At 35.2% G+C, this 19,601-nt stretch overlaps 2 protein-coding genes across 7 annotated transcripts; one reads left to right on the top strand and one right to left on the bottom strand.

The window, feature by feature from the left end:
• The first annotated feature begins 2,859 nt into the window (after positions 1-2,859).
• LOC123715045 lies at positions 2,860-14,007 on the top strand. 3 transcript variants are annotated; one of them, XM_045669834.1, is made up of 11 exons: positions 2,869-2,967; positions 7,795-7,885; positions 8,109-8,346; positions 8,539-8,729; positions 8,975-9,162; positions 10,052-10,155; positions 10,752-10,904; positions 11,465-11,556; positions 11,832-11,992; positions 12,771-13,335; positions 13,372-14,007. In XM_045669834.1, exons 2-11 carry the CDS (start codon positions 7,816-7,818, stop codon positions 13,677-13,679), a joined length of 2,070 nt encoding a protein of 689 aa, XP_045525790.1. In that variant the 5' UTR covers positions 2,869-2,967; positions 7,795-7,815; the 3' UTR covers positions 13,680-14,007. The 3 variants fall into 3 exon arrangements, with proteins under 3 accessions (XP_045525789.1, XP_045525790.1, XP_045525788.1); XM_045669833.1 differs by having other exon boundaries at positions 2,860-2,919; positions 12,771-14,007; XM_045669832.1 differs by having other exon boundaries at positions 12,771-14,007.
• LOC123715047 (juvenile hormone esterase-like) lies at positions 14,004-17,989 on the bottom strand. Of its 4 annotated transcripts, none has more exons than XM_045669835.1 (5): positions 17,826-17,989; positions 17,628-17,762; positions 16,356-17,384; positions 16,050-16,246; positions 14,004-14,199 (listed from the first exon to the last, which is right to left on the bottom strand). In XM_045669835.1, the coding sequence occupies exons 1-5, from the start codon at positions 17,880-17,882 to the stop codon at positions 14,019-14,021; spliced, it is 1,599 nt and encodes a 532-aa protein (XP_045525791.1). In that variant the 5' UTR covers positions 17,883-17,989; the 3' UTR covers positions 14,004-14,018. The 4 variants fall into 4 exon arrangements, with proteins under 4 accessions (XP_045525791.1, XP_045525793.1, XP_045525794.1 ...); XM_045669837.1 differs by having other exon boundaries at positions 14,006-14,199; positions 16,082-16,246; XM_045669838.1 differs by lacking the exon at positions 14,004-14,199 and adding an exon at positions 15,052-15,153 and having other exon boundaries at positions 16,082-16,246.
• Between the last annotated feature and the right edge of the window lie 1,612 nt (positions 17,990-19,601).

Below are 19,601 nucleotides of genomic sequence, written 5' to 3'. Positions count from 1 at the left end.
ATAATACGGTTCAGCTGCTTCTATGGACTCAATAAATGTCATTACACTTCTTTGCCTCTGTGCATATTTATCTTTTTTGTGGTTTCCACCTCGATTCTCTGCCTCCCTCTTTATACGATCTCTGTAGAATGCCTGTAACTCTATCTTTCCCCACTTGTAATATTTTAATGAAAGCTGTTTTGCATACCCTGACCTGTTTGTAAGGATTTTTTATTGTGACATAGTATTCTGCACTTAAATTCTTTGGTCCTCTAGACTGATCTTTGAGCCTTTTTCTTTGGCATTTAGAGAAACGGCAATGTTTTAGTATAAAGTTGTCTTGGCTCAGTTTATTGATCAATTTGTAAAAAATCTGGTGAAACCGAGCAACATCTTGCGTTTTTAGTGTAAGGCATTTAAAAGTAAAATTAGTTTTGTGCTTACATTTTGGAAGAGATGGCAGTTTTTTCGCAGAATATCTGAAAATAAATAATATATAATGTATACACGAATCCGTTTTTAGGCTTCCATCCACGACATTCCATCTACTTATTTCATGACATAACAACAAATAAAAAAAACGGTCATTGGGAGTCGGACTGACGCATTGAGGCTCCATACAATCAGATTTTTAAATTTTATGGCTATACGGGTCCGACTCGCACTTGGTAGATTTATATTTATATGATTCAAACAATGATACCAGATTAACACCTCTATCTCAAATCACACACATTCTGTAACACTCTGTATAGCAAATCGTATGATAGTTTCACTCACCGCTCACGTCGTTTTTTCTCACATTTCCAGTTACTTTTGTTGACCCCTCGCTTCCTTGCATGTTCCGGAGGAACTGGTTCGATTTTTTTTGGTAAATCGGACATTGTTTTAATAAAAATTCACGATAAAACCCGGCACAAAAACAAACAAAAGCATGAGCGGCCATTACCATATTTAGTACCGCCATGACACTTGTCTATCAAAATGCTTTTCTCTGATTGGTTGAGGTGGATCTATCGGTTTTTGATGCTGTCTTATCAAGGATCTGGCGTGTTGTGAAATGAAACGCAAGAAAAGTACGTGAAATAACTAGGATTTAACTGGGTTTGAAAGATTCTATGAATTATTGGACCATAGAGCTCAAGATACAGAATCCATAGACTACAAAAGCTTTTTTTTTCCCGAAACTGGATCTGGCGGAGTTTGTTTCTATACGACACAACTATCTGTGGTTAGATATCCAAGAAAATTCCACGACGTAGAGATTGATCTCTTAATTTAATGCTAGACTATATTGTTTGATTCAATATAATTTAATTATTGTTAAGGTACGTTAACGCCATTATATGACATTTGAGGGGTGATTGACCTTAAGTATTGGTCTTGGAAGTTGTTTTGAGAAAATTACAGAATTATTTATCGAAATTTAAGTTTTATTTATGTTTATTCTCTATGGAAAGTATATTTTGGTTGCTAACTAAACAAAACATAATAGGAAAGGGTTGCCTGGAAGAAATCGCTTGTTAGCGATAAGGCCGCCTGTTGCCTAATAACTTTTGTAACCTACTTACTTTTTGTTTGTATAATTATGTGTATTATGGTAACGAAGTATAAATAAATAATATGGTTGCATTAAATTTTTATAAGATAACATACATTATTGTTTATAAGCTTTGGTAAGTTAAAACCTGGTTTCTTTATTATGACTAGTAGATAAATATAAACCTTTCGTGATGGAGGCCTTGTTTAGGTGTTTTAACTATAAATGGAATCAACGCTTAGTAAGTAATTGAAGTAGTTATAAAACACTGTTTAGTGATTGAATGTAGTTGATCTCTGTCTGTTTCACAATTTTAGGCAAGTCGATGAATGACATTCCGAGGCAAAACCATTAATGATTCGCCGGGAACCCAACCCAGGATCACCAATGTCATAATAATGCTTAAATAACCTACGGCTTTAGGAAAGAACATAGTCATACATCCTAATTATATGCCATGTCTCACATATAGCCTAGCATGATTGTATAAATTTATGACTAATAGAATAAGCATAAATTTATGACATATAAATCGAAGGGCGACGGGAAATACCTTGTACATTGAATGATGATACAACTTTCTTGATGCGTGGAGCAAATAACAAGCTTAGCGGTGATTGAATAAAGCCAATACGTTAACTCAGTTGTTAAGTGTGCGATTCCACAGTAACAACATTAAGGTGCGTTCGAAGCCAATTGTTCTTGCGCTGCCTATTTTAATTCTGTTACTTTTCACTAGACTTATACAAGGCGGTATTTAGTTAAGTAATGCCTTATATAGAGTACGGTTCTCACCTCTGGTCGGGAGCTTCCCAGTACCAGCTCTTCCACTTGACCGTATTAAACGAAGAGCAATTTGAATCGTCAACGACCAGTCACTTTCCGAGCCGCTTGATCCCTTGGCGTTGCGTAGAGATGTGGGGTAGTTTGTCCCCCTGTTATATAAAAAACCTTACTTCGTTTTGATTGCCAGTTTTTTTACTTTTCCTCACATATTTTTCCTAAAAGATGACTTGATGATAGGCTAAGGGCCTATCATCAAGTCATCAATATTTAAAAATAAATAAACAATGCTTTATTAAACTGTGTTCATTTTTTGATCCGATATCTTGTAAATTAAACCAACGGTTATTAAACGATGGTGAACTTGCTACTGGGGCTGTTTGTAGATTATTAATGGCGCCCGGTTATCTAGGGCTGACACTAAAAGATAAATGATTCATCACGCGATCTCAAAATTGATGCAAATTATTCGTAAGCAAGTCGTTGTCTGTATATGAGTGAGGAACAATAATTTTAATAAAAACTTATAATTGACAGCCCTCACTCAGCGCAGATTGTTTTGCGTCAACGATCACTTAGTGTAACTTTATACATAGACGCGTAAACACATTGAAAAAGTAAGTGATTATATGTGTTTAGTGTGTGTATCTGGGCTTAGTGTAAAGGCAAGTTTTGTAGTTATAAAATTAAATACTAGAATAAATTAAAAACGTAGGTCATATTAGTTTCTATTGTTGTAGATTGTTTTTATAAATGAATGTTTACGCTGTGACAATTTATTTACCAAAACCGTGCAGGTATGAATTGCTGAAAAGGATGAATCGAGCTCGTGTTGTTGGACCTATAAATTTTCTACCGACATATTTTCGTTCAAGAACTCTACAAGCATAGGCAAATTTTTACTAAAGACATTGTAATTGTACATAAATTTTTTTTAACAGTAATAGTTAAAGTATTTTGTTTGAAAATATCCAGGAGTAATCGAAGGTACACAACTACAACAGTACCTTGGGTAGAAAGAAAGACAATTATAATAGTACCTTATAATGTTAAAATGGCCATTGTCTTTGAAAAAAAAAAGATTGCGCATAGTCAAATTTAAATTAATTAGGAGGTCAACGTCATTAAAACGGTTAATATTGTATATTGTGTCATAAAACGCCATTGCGTCTGATAAAGTTAAAGCACTTCCAAACCGTTAGGTATATGATGTGAAAAGTGAAAGACGGTGAAAAGTCTGGAATCTTATTCGCGAATATATAAAAATAAAATTTCTACATTTGTAGTATATTTAAGAAGAACTCTTGGCCAGTCCAGTCTCTAAATTTCCGTTAATACGTCCTTCTAGATATCTTTAAATCTCGTTCAACCAGTTTTAAGTATATCCATTTTACATATAAAATATATATTTTTTTATATAACAGAGGACAAACGGGCAGAAGATCACCTTAAGTTAGGTCACGCTCTTTTATAGTCTAAAATAAAATATTACCATTACCGGGTTGAAACGCGGTTTATCAATTATTCAAACTAAATGGTTATTTTACAGTTCAGGGGTCTACCCCATCCATCCATATTAAACATAACATATCAATAATATGTTCAATAGGGATAAATAAAATACATAATTAAAGTTATTTTAAGGATGTCGTGGTTCTATAAACAAACGTTGCTGTCTGCTATTTTATACAGCAGAAACAGCCTCCGTAATCTGGACATCTCGTATCATCTTGAGATCTGACTGAGGGCATAGCAATTTATCGATTATGCGTTTTTGGCCAGAGCTGGTTGAAATTAAAGTCCAAATCAGGTCAAATACAAGGTCTTATTCGACCCAAATCAATCAAAAACTGTAATATACATTGGATTTTTTATTAATATAACCTAAGGTTCATCCGTTCTCTACAAGTCTCCAATCGGTTTATTAATAGATACTATGTTAGTATTGCACGCAACCTTATGTGAATTTACCTGTATTTAAGTGTTTTATAACATTATCATATTTTCCAGATATGTTATACAATAATTATTTAATTATTGTTATTAAATAATTAAATGTTGCATAATTTCTGTAAACAAGTTATTAGATTCTACTAAACACATACCACGGACATTGTTATAGATGTATTACGTAGTAATCAATTATTTTTTACTCGCTGACTCTCGCTGATCAAGTGTGATGAAAAGTAAGTTAAGGTTTTTTCACTATGGTAAGGTAATAATGGTGATTTCATATAAATGAACACAACATGATAGGAATTTTCGATTCAAGCGAAGTGGTCCGTGTACTTATCAATCTACCAAACAAACAAACTATATAAGTAGAAGAGATTTATATTTGACATCGATGAACAGTTGTTCTATAGAGAAGCTGTTGACTTCTAAGGTATGTAGTCCGGTTTGCTATTGCAATATACAAAATAGATAGGTTTATTAGTTGTTACAGTACTGGTATATATGTGTATTTTAAAAAAGATAAATAAAAACGTATGGCCTTGCTTCCAAGAATCCTCCATCGTATTTTTCCATATTTTTGCATATTAATAAGATGACCGCATTATCGTTTGGAACTCTTTTTTAATTGTAATTAAAAAACATATCGTAAACAACATAAAAATAACTAAGTAATTGCTAAGTGTCTTGTTTGTCTCGAGCTTAATACTATATGCATATGAGATACGATAGAAATCATAGAACCGACTTTTAGATTAAAAAAATATACAATTATAAAAATTAATTAAGATTAAACATATATTTATATGAAAAATATTTTATTATATTGAAAAACCAATTACTGTATGAACTATAGGTCTTTTGTATTAGTAATAATAGTTTAATGTCATCAATTATAAAACACAAGGCCATTACGACATAGCGCTTAAGAAATAATTGTTTTATAAGATAATTACTAGTTTGTACTGATTTATATTTTAATGATAATAATCTAAACAATATTTACATTATATTTAAAACGAAAAATTCGCTTGTTCGGTTTGGACGAGTTCTGTTTTATTGGGATAGGGCAAAAGGGAAATACGGAGCCCGTGTCTATAATTGTAATAGTGTAAATGACTAATTACAACCAAACGAAACGGAAGAACGCTACTGCACCCAGAGACTGATCAAGAGTTCAGACCGCTCTAGGCTACTTATCAGGAAGCGCCCCCGCCGGGTGACAAGTGTGTTGCGGTCGGTCTAAAAAGTAGTATATTAGTTTTGACTTTGTTTACTACTTTTTTAGCGTTATACATTAGCCAGAGCGATACAAGTTTTTGCTGGCCGAGTGAGGAGCCTTTTTACTCTTCGAAGTGCTGAAAAAGACCTTCACTGCTGCACTTGGTACCACTCACTGAACACTCAAAAAAATCTTAATATTAGGTCCTTACATATGAAATTGGCGTTTTGTATGGGAGGAACAAAGAGACGAATATTTTTAAATATAATATATTTAATTAATCAAAGTATGAACCATTGTTTTCTATGCACTTTTGCCATCTCATATGTAGTTCATTGATCCCTTTACTAAAAAAACCAGTCGGACGGGAATCAATTAAATCTGTGAAGGTGATTTGGACTGCCCCATCAGAGTTAAATTTTTTCCCTTGCAAGAAGTTGTCCAAATTTCGAAAAAAATGGTAATCTCTTGGAGCAAGGTCCGGGGAGTACGGAGGATGTCTTAGACATTCCAATTGAAGCTCTTCTAATTTGGTAGCCGTCTGTTGTGCAGTGTGTGGTGTAGCGTTGTCGTGAAGTAGCAGTGGCGTGGAGCGATTGACCAGCCTAGGTTGTTTAGCCGCTAGGTTTTCCATCATGGTTTGCAATTGCTGACAATAGACATCAGCCGTAATAGTCTGGCCAAATTTGAGAAAACTGCAATGAACAATACCGGCACTAGTCCACCAAACGCTTACAAGTAACTTTTTTGAGGTTAATTTTCGCTTGGCAGGATTTGGCTGGCTGGCCAGGATCCAACCATTGCGCTGAGCGCTTCCGATTATCGTAAAGAATCCATTTTCCATCACAGGTAATGATTCGGTTTAAAATACCTTCATTATTGTGCTGGTTCAGTAATGTAACGCAGCAGTCGACGCGCGTTTGCCGGTTTGCTTCAGTCAATTCGTGAGGTACCCACCTTTCAAGCCTTTTAATCTTCCCAATTTGCTTCAAGTGAATTAAAACAGTTTTATCACTAACACCGCAGCCTGCAGCTAACTCGGACGTGGTTTGCGATGGATCCGCTTCCACAATAGCCTTCAATACTTCATTATCAACTTGGGTCTCAGGCCGTCCACGGGGCTTGTTCTGCAGGTCGAAATTTCGAGAACGAAAACGTTGGAACCAAAATGAACTGTGTTATCTTTTGCAACATGACCGCCATACACATCATTCACCCTTCGAGTCGTTTCCACAGCACTAGTGCCACGGCGGAACTCGTACTCGTAAATAATGCGATATTTTAAGTTTTCGATTTTGTAAAATGAGTGACGCAAACAGAAAAAAACAAATTAATGACTGTCATCGAAGCACAAATACATGTGTAAATAGCTGTACAAATTTGAATTTGGAATTCCTTGCCAAAGAGGATAACATCGTGATTAAAGTGGCCAGTACGAAATACGCCAATTTCATATGTAAGGACCTAATATTATCTCCATATTCGGGAACATGCTTGAGATATTAAAACTTTTTATTAACAACAACAAACTCTTTGGGGTTCTGGCAGAAATATAATGCTCGGCCTTTGGTCAGATTTTAAAAACTGCGCCCAATGGACGCCTTCTGCAAAGATTTCCCCCAAATCAGTGGAATATAGTTGTTATAACTCCTTTGCTTTGCTTCTAATAAATTTACTGTCGTAAAGTTGTATTATAAATAATTTGCTTTTGAATAAATGTTTTTTAAGTGCACATTAAGACATGGGCACGGGCACATTCAAGTTTATTAATATGAAATTTTGGACGCAAGAGGAAAGACACCAAAATTTGTTGTCTCTCTCCCTAAAATATGGCAAGGTCATGCGTCATACGGGTGCTACTTTTGGTGTACTTGAATTCGTGTATACGGTGATTAGTTATTTCGACTTCGTATTTGTGTGTTGTTCCCATGAGAATGTAAGTGCATGCTCCTATTTCACCATGCCTCCTGCTGATAGAGGACAAATCGTTGTCTTTAATTTATTTTTATTAATTACTTAAGATGTCATGTGGAACATGATGTATTGGTTGTAGCTCCTTAAAAACGTGTAAAACAAAAACTTGGCGGTTAAAAAGAGTGGTGGCGAGTTTATTGCCAGTTCTTCTCTTCAGTTCTACGCCCTTGATTTGAGAACTGGCAGTAGAATTGGAAGCATTTCATATACATTGCCCCATTTGCACGCAGCTACACTTTTTTATTTTTTGTAGACATGTGATTTGATAATGTGCAGAGAAAAAAATATCTTGAATTCTCATAACTTACAAATTTACGGCTTGATTAAATCTTGTTTTTTGCAGGTACCGGTTTAAAATGTCAAAATGGTGCGTTTTGGGTACACTTCACTGCTACTATTTATATGTGTGACGGACACTACTTCTCAATATTATGGTAAGTAAAATACTTAATGACATTAAAAAAAAACACTTGGGCTTTTGTATAACAAAATATATGCGTATTCAGAACTTTGAAAAAAGGAAATGGTTTGAAAGACACACAGGGCTGTTTGACCTATCCATTAGCGACGAGAGAACTATAAACTAAAGCAAAAATATGTCTCTTCAAATCAAAAAACAACCAGATAAGCTTTCAACATTTTTCTTATACCTTTCAGATATTTTTTCCGACCTCCAGCCGTTCCTTCAAACGTCCAGGCCATACTATGACGTCGCACAAAATACCAGAAAAGCGACAAGCAAAGCCAGATTGAATCATGCCACAGAGTCGACCACCAGACACACTGCAACACCAGTTCAATCTAGTCATAGTAACGTGAAACGGACACAAAAGCCAAAAAATTCAAAAGATGTTTCCAAGAATGATCAAGTACATTTCATAAATGATGGTTATAGGTAAGTGGAGATTAATAATAGTTATGCTTCTTGGGTTTTCATTCTCATTATTCCTTTTATTATTTTTATTTAATTTAATTGATTATCTCTAATTTTTTTTTTAATTTTACATTTAAATATGTTTTGATATAATAAAAAAAATACGAAAGGTATATTAAAGCAGCCTTAAACAAATGTTTAAATCTCTTACAGTAATAGGTACACAACACAAAATCCTTTTTCGAATCGGCCCGGAGTCAAACCGGCCGTGACTAATGGGCCGCCTATAACCAACAAGCCGCCGTCGACCGCGGCCTTTGTGAGCCCTGAGCTAATACTGGGTCCTGATGTGACCTATATGAGTAGCACTGAGAGGAGAAGACATCTCGATTTAGCTGAAAAAAGTAAGTTTGGAGTAACTCATTGATGGACAATTCATATTTTTCAGATTTTTTTGATTCATAGACAAGTAATTTATCAGTCTAAGCCTTCATTCCTACAAATAATACTAGTTTTTCCAAGAATCAATTGTCCTAGAATCAAGCTCTCGTGTGAGCTTCCTGTTTCTCTGCCCTTTGGTTTGAAAGAAAGATTAAACTAATAGTAATGAAATTTGCCAAATTATTCAACGAATGACATAAAATTTCAGTGTGCGACAAATACAAGTCCCTAGACGTGAAGCAAGTTCAAGCGATACCCCTTGTACCGTCACCACGCCCTATTAAAGTCAACGTGTCGTCGTGCCTACCCTCTAAGGTGCCTCTAGTGGTGGGAGGAGTGATCGTCAATATCAAGGATTTTCCACATATGACCCTGCTTGGCTGGCCAAAGATACACGTAAGATTGTCTTTTTTTTTTGTTTGTGAGATTCCACTCGATATTAAGTGAGATTCGGCCTATTGAAGGCACGATTGCCTAGGAGATGCCTATTTCAATGCCGTTTAAATGAACTAATATTAAACTGTCTAGAGAAAATGGAAGGGGGGCAAGACGTTCCACCCCTTCGCTGTTTTTACAAGAAGCGACGATCCAAATCGTTCAATGCAACACCTGGGGATGTCAACAACGGAGGGGTGGAACTCAAGCGTCGTTCTAGGTGAGCGTTATTTAAAATGGGATGACGGAATCAGGTTGTGTAGTAATAAGTAGCATTCTCCGGAGTGTGATCTTTAGAAGACTGAAAGGCGAAAGCGATGTTCAAGATTTAAAAGCTGAGATTCAACGAGTGAATCGTCGTCTATAATTCGCTTCGCCCGTCTCTCAATAGCATCCAACGCACCCAGATGACATTTGGCAGCACCGCCCCCGAAGATGACTACAGTAGTCTACACACAAGCTTTCTATTCACTCTATATGGACCACAATCCACCGACAGGGTAACGCCAAGCAACTCGAGACTTTGAAGAAGTTTGGACTGAATCCAAAAGATCTCTTTTTGTCTCTTCTTTATTTGCCTCTTAACCATAAGTGATAGTAATTTGTAATATAAATACAATAAGCGAATTATTACACTATTCAAATTCTTATATATTTTTTTATGTAAGGTAATGTAACTTTGAACTACCAAATACTTAAATGGTTATTGATAACTAGGTAACGTTGTAAATGTGTTTTTTTTTAATTAATTTGGATTTTTTTGACAGTTTCATTTATCACGCAATGAATAAACTAAATGCTTGATTAACTCAGACTACGACATCGAGTAATGCAATATGATTAATTACAGTCCGCTGAGTATTCGTGGAAGTGCGGGGGCAGCCTGCTCAGCGACAGATACGTCCTGACGGCGGCGCACTGCGCTTATCAGGACAAAGATAATAATGTTCAAACGTTAGTACTTCCTCTGTTTACTCGCTTTACCCAGCTTTGTCTGTTTCAATCATCCTATTTCTTTATAGATTTCAGGTGTCCTCCAACATTTATTTATTTACGTCGTTCATTTGGAAAGTTCTGACTTTGATTCTTAAAAGATTCGAGAGGAAACAGGTTTAACTATCTTCACTATCAAATCGTCGATTTATGAATTTGACTAAATTATTTTCCAAAGCTTCATTGTTTTATATATTAACATTTTCGTTACAAAAATATTTAATTAAATTATTAATCTGTTACGACGTTTGACGAGCTTTACAGTTTACATGTTAAGCTCACACTATTATGACCATCAAAGGCTAACAGCCCCTTGCAGTTCTTACCCCCTCAAGTATATTTCGCCATCGCATTCTTGAACCAACTTTGAACCAATATTGTCATCTGTTTACCGGGTTATACTTACTATAAATGATTGACCTCGTTAACATTTAGGAAAACGTGTGTGTTTTTAATACTCAAGTTTATAAAAAAAAAAAATTCAAGGATTGCGAAAGAAGTGCGCATTTTTTACACCAAAGAACTCCACAAACTTATGATGTAACCATGGTTTTCAGCGGTCCACCACATGCCGTCCAGCTTGGCTCTTCATATCTCAATGACGCGGGAGCATTAGTAGTCAAAGTGTCGGCGGCCATCCGACACCCGAACTACAAACTTCCCAAATCCTACTACGACATCGCACTCATAAAAATGGCTAAATCCGTTTCGTAAGTAATTTTTTTTAAACATGTGTTTTGAGATAAATAAAGGTCCAATTAACATTAAATAAAAACCTTTTTATAAATAAATACAACCCTTTTTATCTTTTATATGAGATATTCACGATGATAAGTTACGATTATCTTTAGATTATGAGATATGTTTCTATAATTTTTATAAATAGGATAAAAAACAAATTAATTACGCAATACCAAATGTTTGATAGACAGACTACTATAAACATCACATATATATCACTATTATCTTTCATTCCTTCATGTTCAGGCAATTAAACATCTGTAACGTAATACAATTTTTGCAAACCGTTTCGGTTTCGGATTTAAAGAACTACGTATAGAGCAACTCTTGCTCCCAATCTCTTAATTAAAATATTTAACCGACATTGGAAAATCAAGGGTATCGGACGATAATTTTTTATGTCACCTCACTTGCCCTGTTTTATATTGATCTCTCTTTAGAAGCATGTAACTAGAGAGGTGTTCGCTACTTATGAACTTTGCCAGCAAACTTAACCTAACAAACTAATTTGATTGCATTTATGGCACAGGTTTTCTGAAGTTATAAGACCGGCTTGTCTGGGAACACCTCCATCTCCTGGAGATCATATTATTGCTTCTGGATGGGGCAAGACAGAGTTTGGTAAGTTTATTGATTTTTTGAAACATAATTTATAGAATGCTTTGGGCAATTACATGACAATGACTTATTTTTATCATATTTAATTTTATCAGATTTTTTTGAATAAATATCTATTTTTTCAATGTACAACAGCTAGCACTTCGATTTCGGTTTACAAGCTATTATATACTAGACTCACCTACTGAGTTGCTATATTTTATAATTATATTAAATAAGAATGTAATATAGAAATCAGTTCGCTTAACAATAATTCAAAACAATTTAATATTTTCCAGGCGGTGACCAATCCCCGGAACTCCGGAGTGTATCGATACCCGTGTGGGACATACCCCAATGTCGGGAGGTGTTGGGGACCTCTAGAAAGATACCCGAAGGCCCCTCGAGGGACACGCAGATATGTGCCGGTGAATTGAATGGGGGCAAGGATACTTGTCAGGTTAATTTATATATTTACATTATTTTAAAATGTTGAAGGAAGGAACGTTTTTTAGACAATTTGCCAACACTATTTTCATTGATAATAATATTATTGTTATTATTATTATCTTTATTTCAGCATTACCTTATTAAGTCTTTTGCAGAATTTGCAGGCACCTTACTTTGAAGAATTCTAAGAGTTTTTATTAATTTTGATAATTTTGTAAAACCGTCAAACAGTAAGAAGTGGTCGACCATAAAGAAAAGAAGAATTTTTGACTTTTCAAATTAAATAAAATTTCAAATGTAATGAGGGGGAAAATATGCGGAAGTCACTTTCACTTTTACAAAATTAAACTAATTTTTTTAACAATTAAATTTAATTAAGTGAAATAGACCTTAAAATGTAAATTTGGCCTCAATCAGAATTATTACTTACAAATGCTAGTTACATTCAATTGTTATGACTCTGCCATATCCACATCACAGTTAATTAGATTTAAAACCGGCAAATTCACTGTAATTTTCCAGGTGCTGTGTTATGTGACAGTTCATTGTGCTAAGTTGTAACTTAAAATCTTTAACTTGAGCTTTACGACTTTAGTTTTACAAAGGTTTTGATGAACAAGTTTAGAGGAAACACATACTTTAAAGTACTATTAATAAATATAATATTACAGGTGCAACAGCAAAAGTTTTCTTTAGCACTTGCAAACTATCATATTTTTGTATCTAAACAAAGAGTGTTTTGAAGCTGCATTTATTATCAATTTTAATCATCTAAATATGTTTTATAGGGCGATTCAGGCGGTCCAGCACAAATTCAAGATGGCTGCGTTTGGAGGATAGTAGCCGTCACCTCACTGGGACGATCCTGCGGTGCGCCTCGAACTCCAGCCTTATACGCAATCGCAAATCCAGTATTTATCTCAGCTGTGGTATTCAGCGAGCAAACAAATAAGCGAAATGTTGTTAATTCACGAAATGCGAATCAAAATAATCAAGGATCAACACGCGTTACTAATAAAAACGATAATAAACGAAGAGAAACACACGAAACTGGTAATTCAAGAACTCAAAATGATGGCAAGTTGTATTATGACGGTGATCAAGGCTACGACGGTTATAATACAAGGACAGAAAGTATTAACCAGAATAAGAGAAATAATAACCAAAATACAGATACATCTAATTATAATCAAAACACTCATAATGTTGATTCTGTCAGTGATTATAATGAAAATTCCAGACACACATATGAATCCACCACTATTAAATATATAAATTATGACAGTTATGATGCAATACATAAGATAAATCAACAAAATTACTATCAGACAGACAAAAATTTAAAGCAACAAAATCAGCAAAATTATCACCAAGAATCTTCGAATCAAAATTATAATGATTATCAAAATGATGATTCCGATACATATTCAAGAAACAAGTATAATAATGGGAACGATAATAATGATAGAAATAGTAATAATGACAGAAATACTTATAATAATAGAAATAATAATAATAACAGAAATACTAATAATGACTGGAATAATAATAATGATAGAAATAGTTATAATTATAGAAATAGTAATAATGACTGGAATAATAATAATGATAGGAACGGTTATTATAGTAGAAATAATTATAGCAATAGAGATAATCAGTATGATAGCCAAAGCGAAGGTCGAGTTTGGTGGACGTGATTCTGTGCATTCATTAACATGTTTACAACATAAAACTTAACGGAACAATTTCTTTAGAAGTATAAGACTGGTGGTTATCTTTGTATGACATAAAACGTACAGTTTTGTACAAGGATTTGTATTATGTTAGTCTCGACCTCAAAATTTATATTTCATTAGATTATTTTGTCAATGTTAATAATAAATTGTACCATAACTATTTACAGTCACGATTTCTAAATTCTGCGTTTTTTACTTTGTTTTTATTGGCGTGGGCTATGTGTCAGTGAACGTTTCTATGAAAGGTATTCTTTATACTTTGATTTGAAATAAATACTTTGTATATAAATATATTTATTTCTAACTTTCCCATTTAACAAATTTTTCGTAAGTTTTATATAAATTGTGCCAAAATTTTATTCTATCATGGAGCAAGGTATCATCCATCCGCATTATAGTATCTATAATAAGATACTTTCTTTGTTTAGTGGTCGGCACCCATTTTACTGGCAGTAGATTTGATATTTTGGGCGTTGGGTCTCTGAAAATATACCTTTATTCATATATTTACCTTCTTATTGCGTAAACGACTTGTTGAGGTAGGTGCTGTTCTTCCTCCAGCCTTAAAAAACCTTCTTCGACCCGTAGTTCGACCCGAAGCACTGATTGGTCAGGCTAAGGTCGAATTGTTGTAAATATGCATAACTACTTTTATTACTATTACATATTTTAAATGACTACTATTTTGTTTGAGTTGGTCGGTCGCTAAGACGTAACTGTATATACGACAAATATACCGTTTTTTTAAGTTTCGGCACTTTACGGAAGAAAATATGAAAGCTATATTCTACTCGTAAGCATTTAGCCCTCTTTAATTAATCATACAAATAAATAAAAGTAGGTAATTTATTTTTTGCTGTGGAGTTTGGGTAGTGGACATACACAGGTACTTTCTAATCGTACGGTGTACGAATGGCATTGGGGTGTTTCACCTTTACAGTAATTTTCATTCGGAATTTGAATCCTAGACCTCATAATTCACAGGCGAACATACTGGTGACTAGTACTTGGCAGTAGTCATAAAATATAAATACACTTTACTTAGTCTGGCCATAAATACTGTTACTATTGAAAATAAAAAAAATATTACATTTGAATTTGGAATTTATTATTTGTATAAGATTGTGCATTGAGTTTTCTCATTTTAGCGCCAATATACTGTACAATATTTTGCGATATTGAAATGCCACTCCATTTTATCATATATGATATGGTGATAAAGAGAACCGAATCGTTGTGATTGTGATACACAAAGTAGGTATAGAGCCAAATGCAATTTTTAAAACTCACCATACGCTTGGTATTATTAAAATGTTTGTGTACCGGGCTATTAATAGGTACAATGAGACCTCCCCTGTTTGTGACAGAAAAAGAACTGGCCGTCCGTGTAGTCTTCGTACGAAAAAGGTGGTCAAAGAAAGAATTCGAAGCAATCCTGTCCAAAAGCAAAAAAGTTATCTCGCGAGATGAAGATAGAACCATGTCACGTATTTTAAAACATGACTTAGGACTTGTAGCCTATAAGAGACGTACTGGTAATTTCTTTACTGATAATTTAAACATGAATAGGGTATTAAAATTGAAACAACTACTGAAGCGGCACGCAAAGCCAGGTCATTGAAAAAAATTGCTTACGGATGAGCAAATTTTTACAATTCAGCAACTAACAAAATGACCATATTTATGTTTAAAGCTCTAAGCAAGCTTCCCAATTAGTTGACAGAGTGCAACGTGGGCACTATACAACATCAGTGATGGTTTGGTGGGATAGTAGCTATGAAGGAGTGACTGAGCAATACTATTGTAAAAAAGGTATCAAAACATCGGCACAAGTGTATCAAGATACCATTCTTGAGAAGGTAGTGAAGTCGCTTAACAATACTATGTTCAATAACCAAGAATGGTCCATCTATCCATGGATCTGCGCAGTCTTGGTTGGAAACGAACGTTTCGGACTTCATCCGAGCTGAAGACTGGCCGTCGTCTAGTCCCGATCTTACTCAGCTGGATAATGATTATCAGTTTTAGAGAGTAGATCTTAGTAGGTAGTAGGGCAAGCCCTAAACGCCATGATAATTTGGAGTCTCTAACGCAATCCGTACGATTGTCAGTGAAGAATTTTCCCATGGAAAGAGTGCGTGCTTCTATTGATATCTGGCCTCAACGTTTAAAGGACTATATTGCACCCAATGGAGATTACTTCGAATTGTTATTTGCAATAGATTTTTTTTTACTTTGTTTGAGTATTTATGGCTAGACTTGTAAATTTTGGCGTAAATATACGCAGTTTTTTAAAATAATAATATCTGAAAAATTAAGCTTCACAATTACCCATATTTAGCAAAATCGGTCCACATTTTTACCATTCTGTCAACCAAAAGTTGATCGCTATCACTCGTCTTCTCCAAACATGTCATTTTAAATAAATATCCAAGATCGTCGCCATGCGTTGTTGCTTCAACAGATATGTTTCTCATCACCTTCATTAGATTTCTGTTTCCAGAGTAAGAGAATATATATTGATATATCTGTAAAAATTAATATAGCCGTTAAACATAATTTTAGTTGCGAAAAACGATTTACGGATTTAAAAAATGTCATTTCACTGATAGCAATTTTAAAATGTTTTTATCTTACCTTTTTGGCTCCACTACTCAAATATTTATCAATCGTCCGATCCGTTGGATAGTTGAAATATAAATCGCTAAAGAACTTCAGAACATTTTCATATTCAACTTTACCCTCTTTTTCATGTGCGTCATAGTATTTTTTTATTCTCTCAACAATATGATCATTGTGCTCAAAACCTATATTCAAATTAATTTTAATCACATCTTTACTATCGATAGCATTATACGGTAAACAAATTTCTTTAGCATATTCCCTCTTAGTGTTCCCAATTAAAACAGTTTTATTACTTAAATCTAACTTCATATTGACTGGATGTTCGTTTAAAAAGCCTTTGACTCCCGGGAAATGTTTTTCTATACACGGCCTGAAAATCTCGGCCTTAGTTGCAGTAGCCACCGCTTGGACATCGGCTTTGGCCAGAAACTTTATAGCGTCATTTAATGTAGTAGCTTCATACCCTAATGTTTTGGCTATTTTGATCGGTTTCTTTATATCTGCTTCGCCGATGCCCCCTGGTATAAATGCTGATCCGCTTTGCAAGATAAATTGGTTGAATAAATCAGGATTGACATAGGCATGAAAATCTGTACTCATGGCGCCGGAACTGTGCCCCAAAATTGTAACTCTGTTAGAATCTCCACCGAAATTCTCTATATTTGTCTTTATCCACTGCAATGCTAGTGTTTGGTCCTTCAGACCCTGGTTACCGGGTATTTCGGGCGTATCTAAACAAAGGAAACCGTAGACACCAGATCTATAGTTGAATGTTACTACGATAACATTGTTTTGTACGAAAAATTCTGGTATGTATACAACATAACTTCCAATTCGACCGACATGGCCAAATCTATATTGGCCGCCATAGATGAACACGATCACGGGAAGGCTCTTCCTATTACGAGGCGCATATATATGTAAATTCAGACATTGGAGTGTACCCACGGGTATTTTTAGTGCCTCTTCTACATGTGGACACAGCTTGGTGTTGTCGCTGGCATCTAAAATTCCGTTCCATCTCGGATAGGCCGAGGAAGTCTGTAAAAAATAAGTTCTAAACTATTTATCAATATTTTTTTATGAATGTCAGACGCCTTGATATTACAAAAATTTTTGTTTCGTATTTTACATAAAATTAACCGTTAAAACGCTTACTCGCTACACTTGTGGTTAGGGATTCCCTTACACTCAGCACAGTGTCTATCTGTGATAAAGTTTTATTTTAGATACATATTTACATTATTACGAGTGCAGCGTGGGTTAAGCACGTGAACAACTTACTGTGAAAGGGTTATCCTCTCTTACTTTTGCATAAGGTATGCCTAAGTACAAGTCATACCCTTCTTCTGATCTCAAACCCCGAATCCATCCATTTTTGGTAAGCACAATTGGTCGGGACCATTCATGGTAAATAATCTAAAAAAAATCTTTTACAAAGTTGAGTTATTATTGAAAATGTTTGATAAATAAATGGATTACCTGTGCATAATACGCAATAAGTGTAATAATTATTAAATTCCACAGAGTATTAGACATGATTTCATGGTGTAGTTACAGACATTATTGACATAATAATGAAATATTTTATTGCAATTTCGTGTCATGCGATCAATATTAAGTAGGTTAAAATGGTAGCACTATAATACAGTTTTATTTTAAATATAACGTTTGAAATAACATTCTTTATACATTCTTATATATTTCCCGAAATTTTATGACACGTAATGTGACGTAAATTATGAGAATCTTACACGGCATGCATTGTTATAAATATATCACGCTTACAGTGTAACATAAAATGATAGCATATTTTGTAACAAAGTCAATTAGTTCATGAATATTTATTGATATATATTACACCTGTATAGGTGTACATTTTATAAACACACACAGAAAGCGGAGGCAAAGTTCGCTGTTGAGATTTCACTTTAACATTGACCAACTGATGCGGCTCACGTGGCTTCAAATTTGTATAGCAGAAAATGTGCGATACACCGTGCGTGTTGCGCCATGATCGCTACCACCTCTTTCAAATTATTCTAATGGGAATTGTTATCAGGTTCGATGTGGAATTCGACAGGGGTCTGTTCGTGGGCCCCTTTTGTGGAACATTGGATTTGATGCAGTCCTTCGAGGCAGACTGATGCTAGGAATAGGCTTAATATGTTATGCTGACGATACAGTTGTGACGGCCAAGGGATGTAATTATTAGAAGGCGAGTTTGTTAGCTACTGCTGGAGTAGAATAAGTAGTGGCTCGTATAAGACGACTTGGTCTACGAGTGGCTTTACAAAAATCTGAAGTCATATGTTTTGCTAGGAGGTCACCACCTAGAGGCGCTGAAAGAATTGTGGATGGTGTTCATAGGGCAGTAAAGTCCCCTTTAAAAAACTTCGGGTTGGTTCTTGACGCCCGTTGGACTTTCAAAGCTGATTTTGCAGCCCTGGCACCTTAGCTTGATTCAACTGCAATGGCTTTGAGTCGTATAATGCCAAATATCAGTGGGCCAGGCGGGGACTGTAGGCTCCTCTATGCTGGTGTAGTACGTGCGAAGAATGCGGAGCGTCAGCGTGAAAATTATTCAGATGCTCCGCCAGTAAGGAAACGACGACCGGGGCAGTGGCCGTGTTTTCGCACGTCTGCCCTAAGTTAAAATTTTGAAGATTTGTGCGTGAGGGGAGTCATGGTTGTATTGTGGTATTGGTGTTTGGCGTGGGTAAGGATTGGGCTCAGCTGTTACCTGCCTCCGCCCTTTGCGAGCTGAAGTTATCCGTCAGGTTTAAGTTGGTAGGGTTTATTAAGTCCGAGTCCCACATAATCTCTGGAGTAAAATACCGCAGGGATATGCGTAATAGCATTTCCTGACGAAAAAAAAAGAACAAAAAAAACCCAACCAGAACGGATAGTACCTTGTTTTCATGACCGTTGCGTTGTGACGAGGATAGAACTTAATTATGATAGAACTTCACTTTCAGGTAAGGGGTAGTTTTTTCATCAATTAGTATGCCTGCCCGATAGCCTAAAGATAGCCCTTTATCCTACCCGTAGTGCTCCGTCAGCTACCTTATAGTTAGGTGTTAGAATACATGTGTAGGGATCCGTTGGCTTGTTAGTTAGGTCTCACCTATTGAGTAATCTAGTGCAGGCTACAGCCTGCTAATATCTACTGTTGTGTATACTATACTGATACTCCTGACATTTATTACATCTCACAGTCCACTGGCTGGCAAGCTGTACTTTCAGCGTTCCGTGAGA

Source organism: Pieris brassicae, chromosome 10 (genome assembly GCF_905147105.1).
Source record: "Pieris brassicae chromosome 10, ilPieBrab1.1, whole genome shotgun sequence".
Lineage (NCBI taxonomy): Eukaryota > Metazoa > Arthropoda > Insecta > Lepidoptera > Pieridae > Pieris > Pieris brassicae.
The sequence above is the reverse complement of the archived record's forward strand: the minus strand, read 5'-3'. Positions and strand labels throughout refer to the sequence as shown.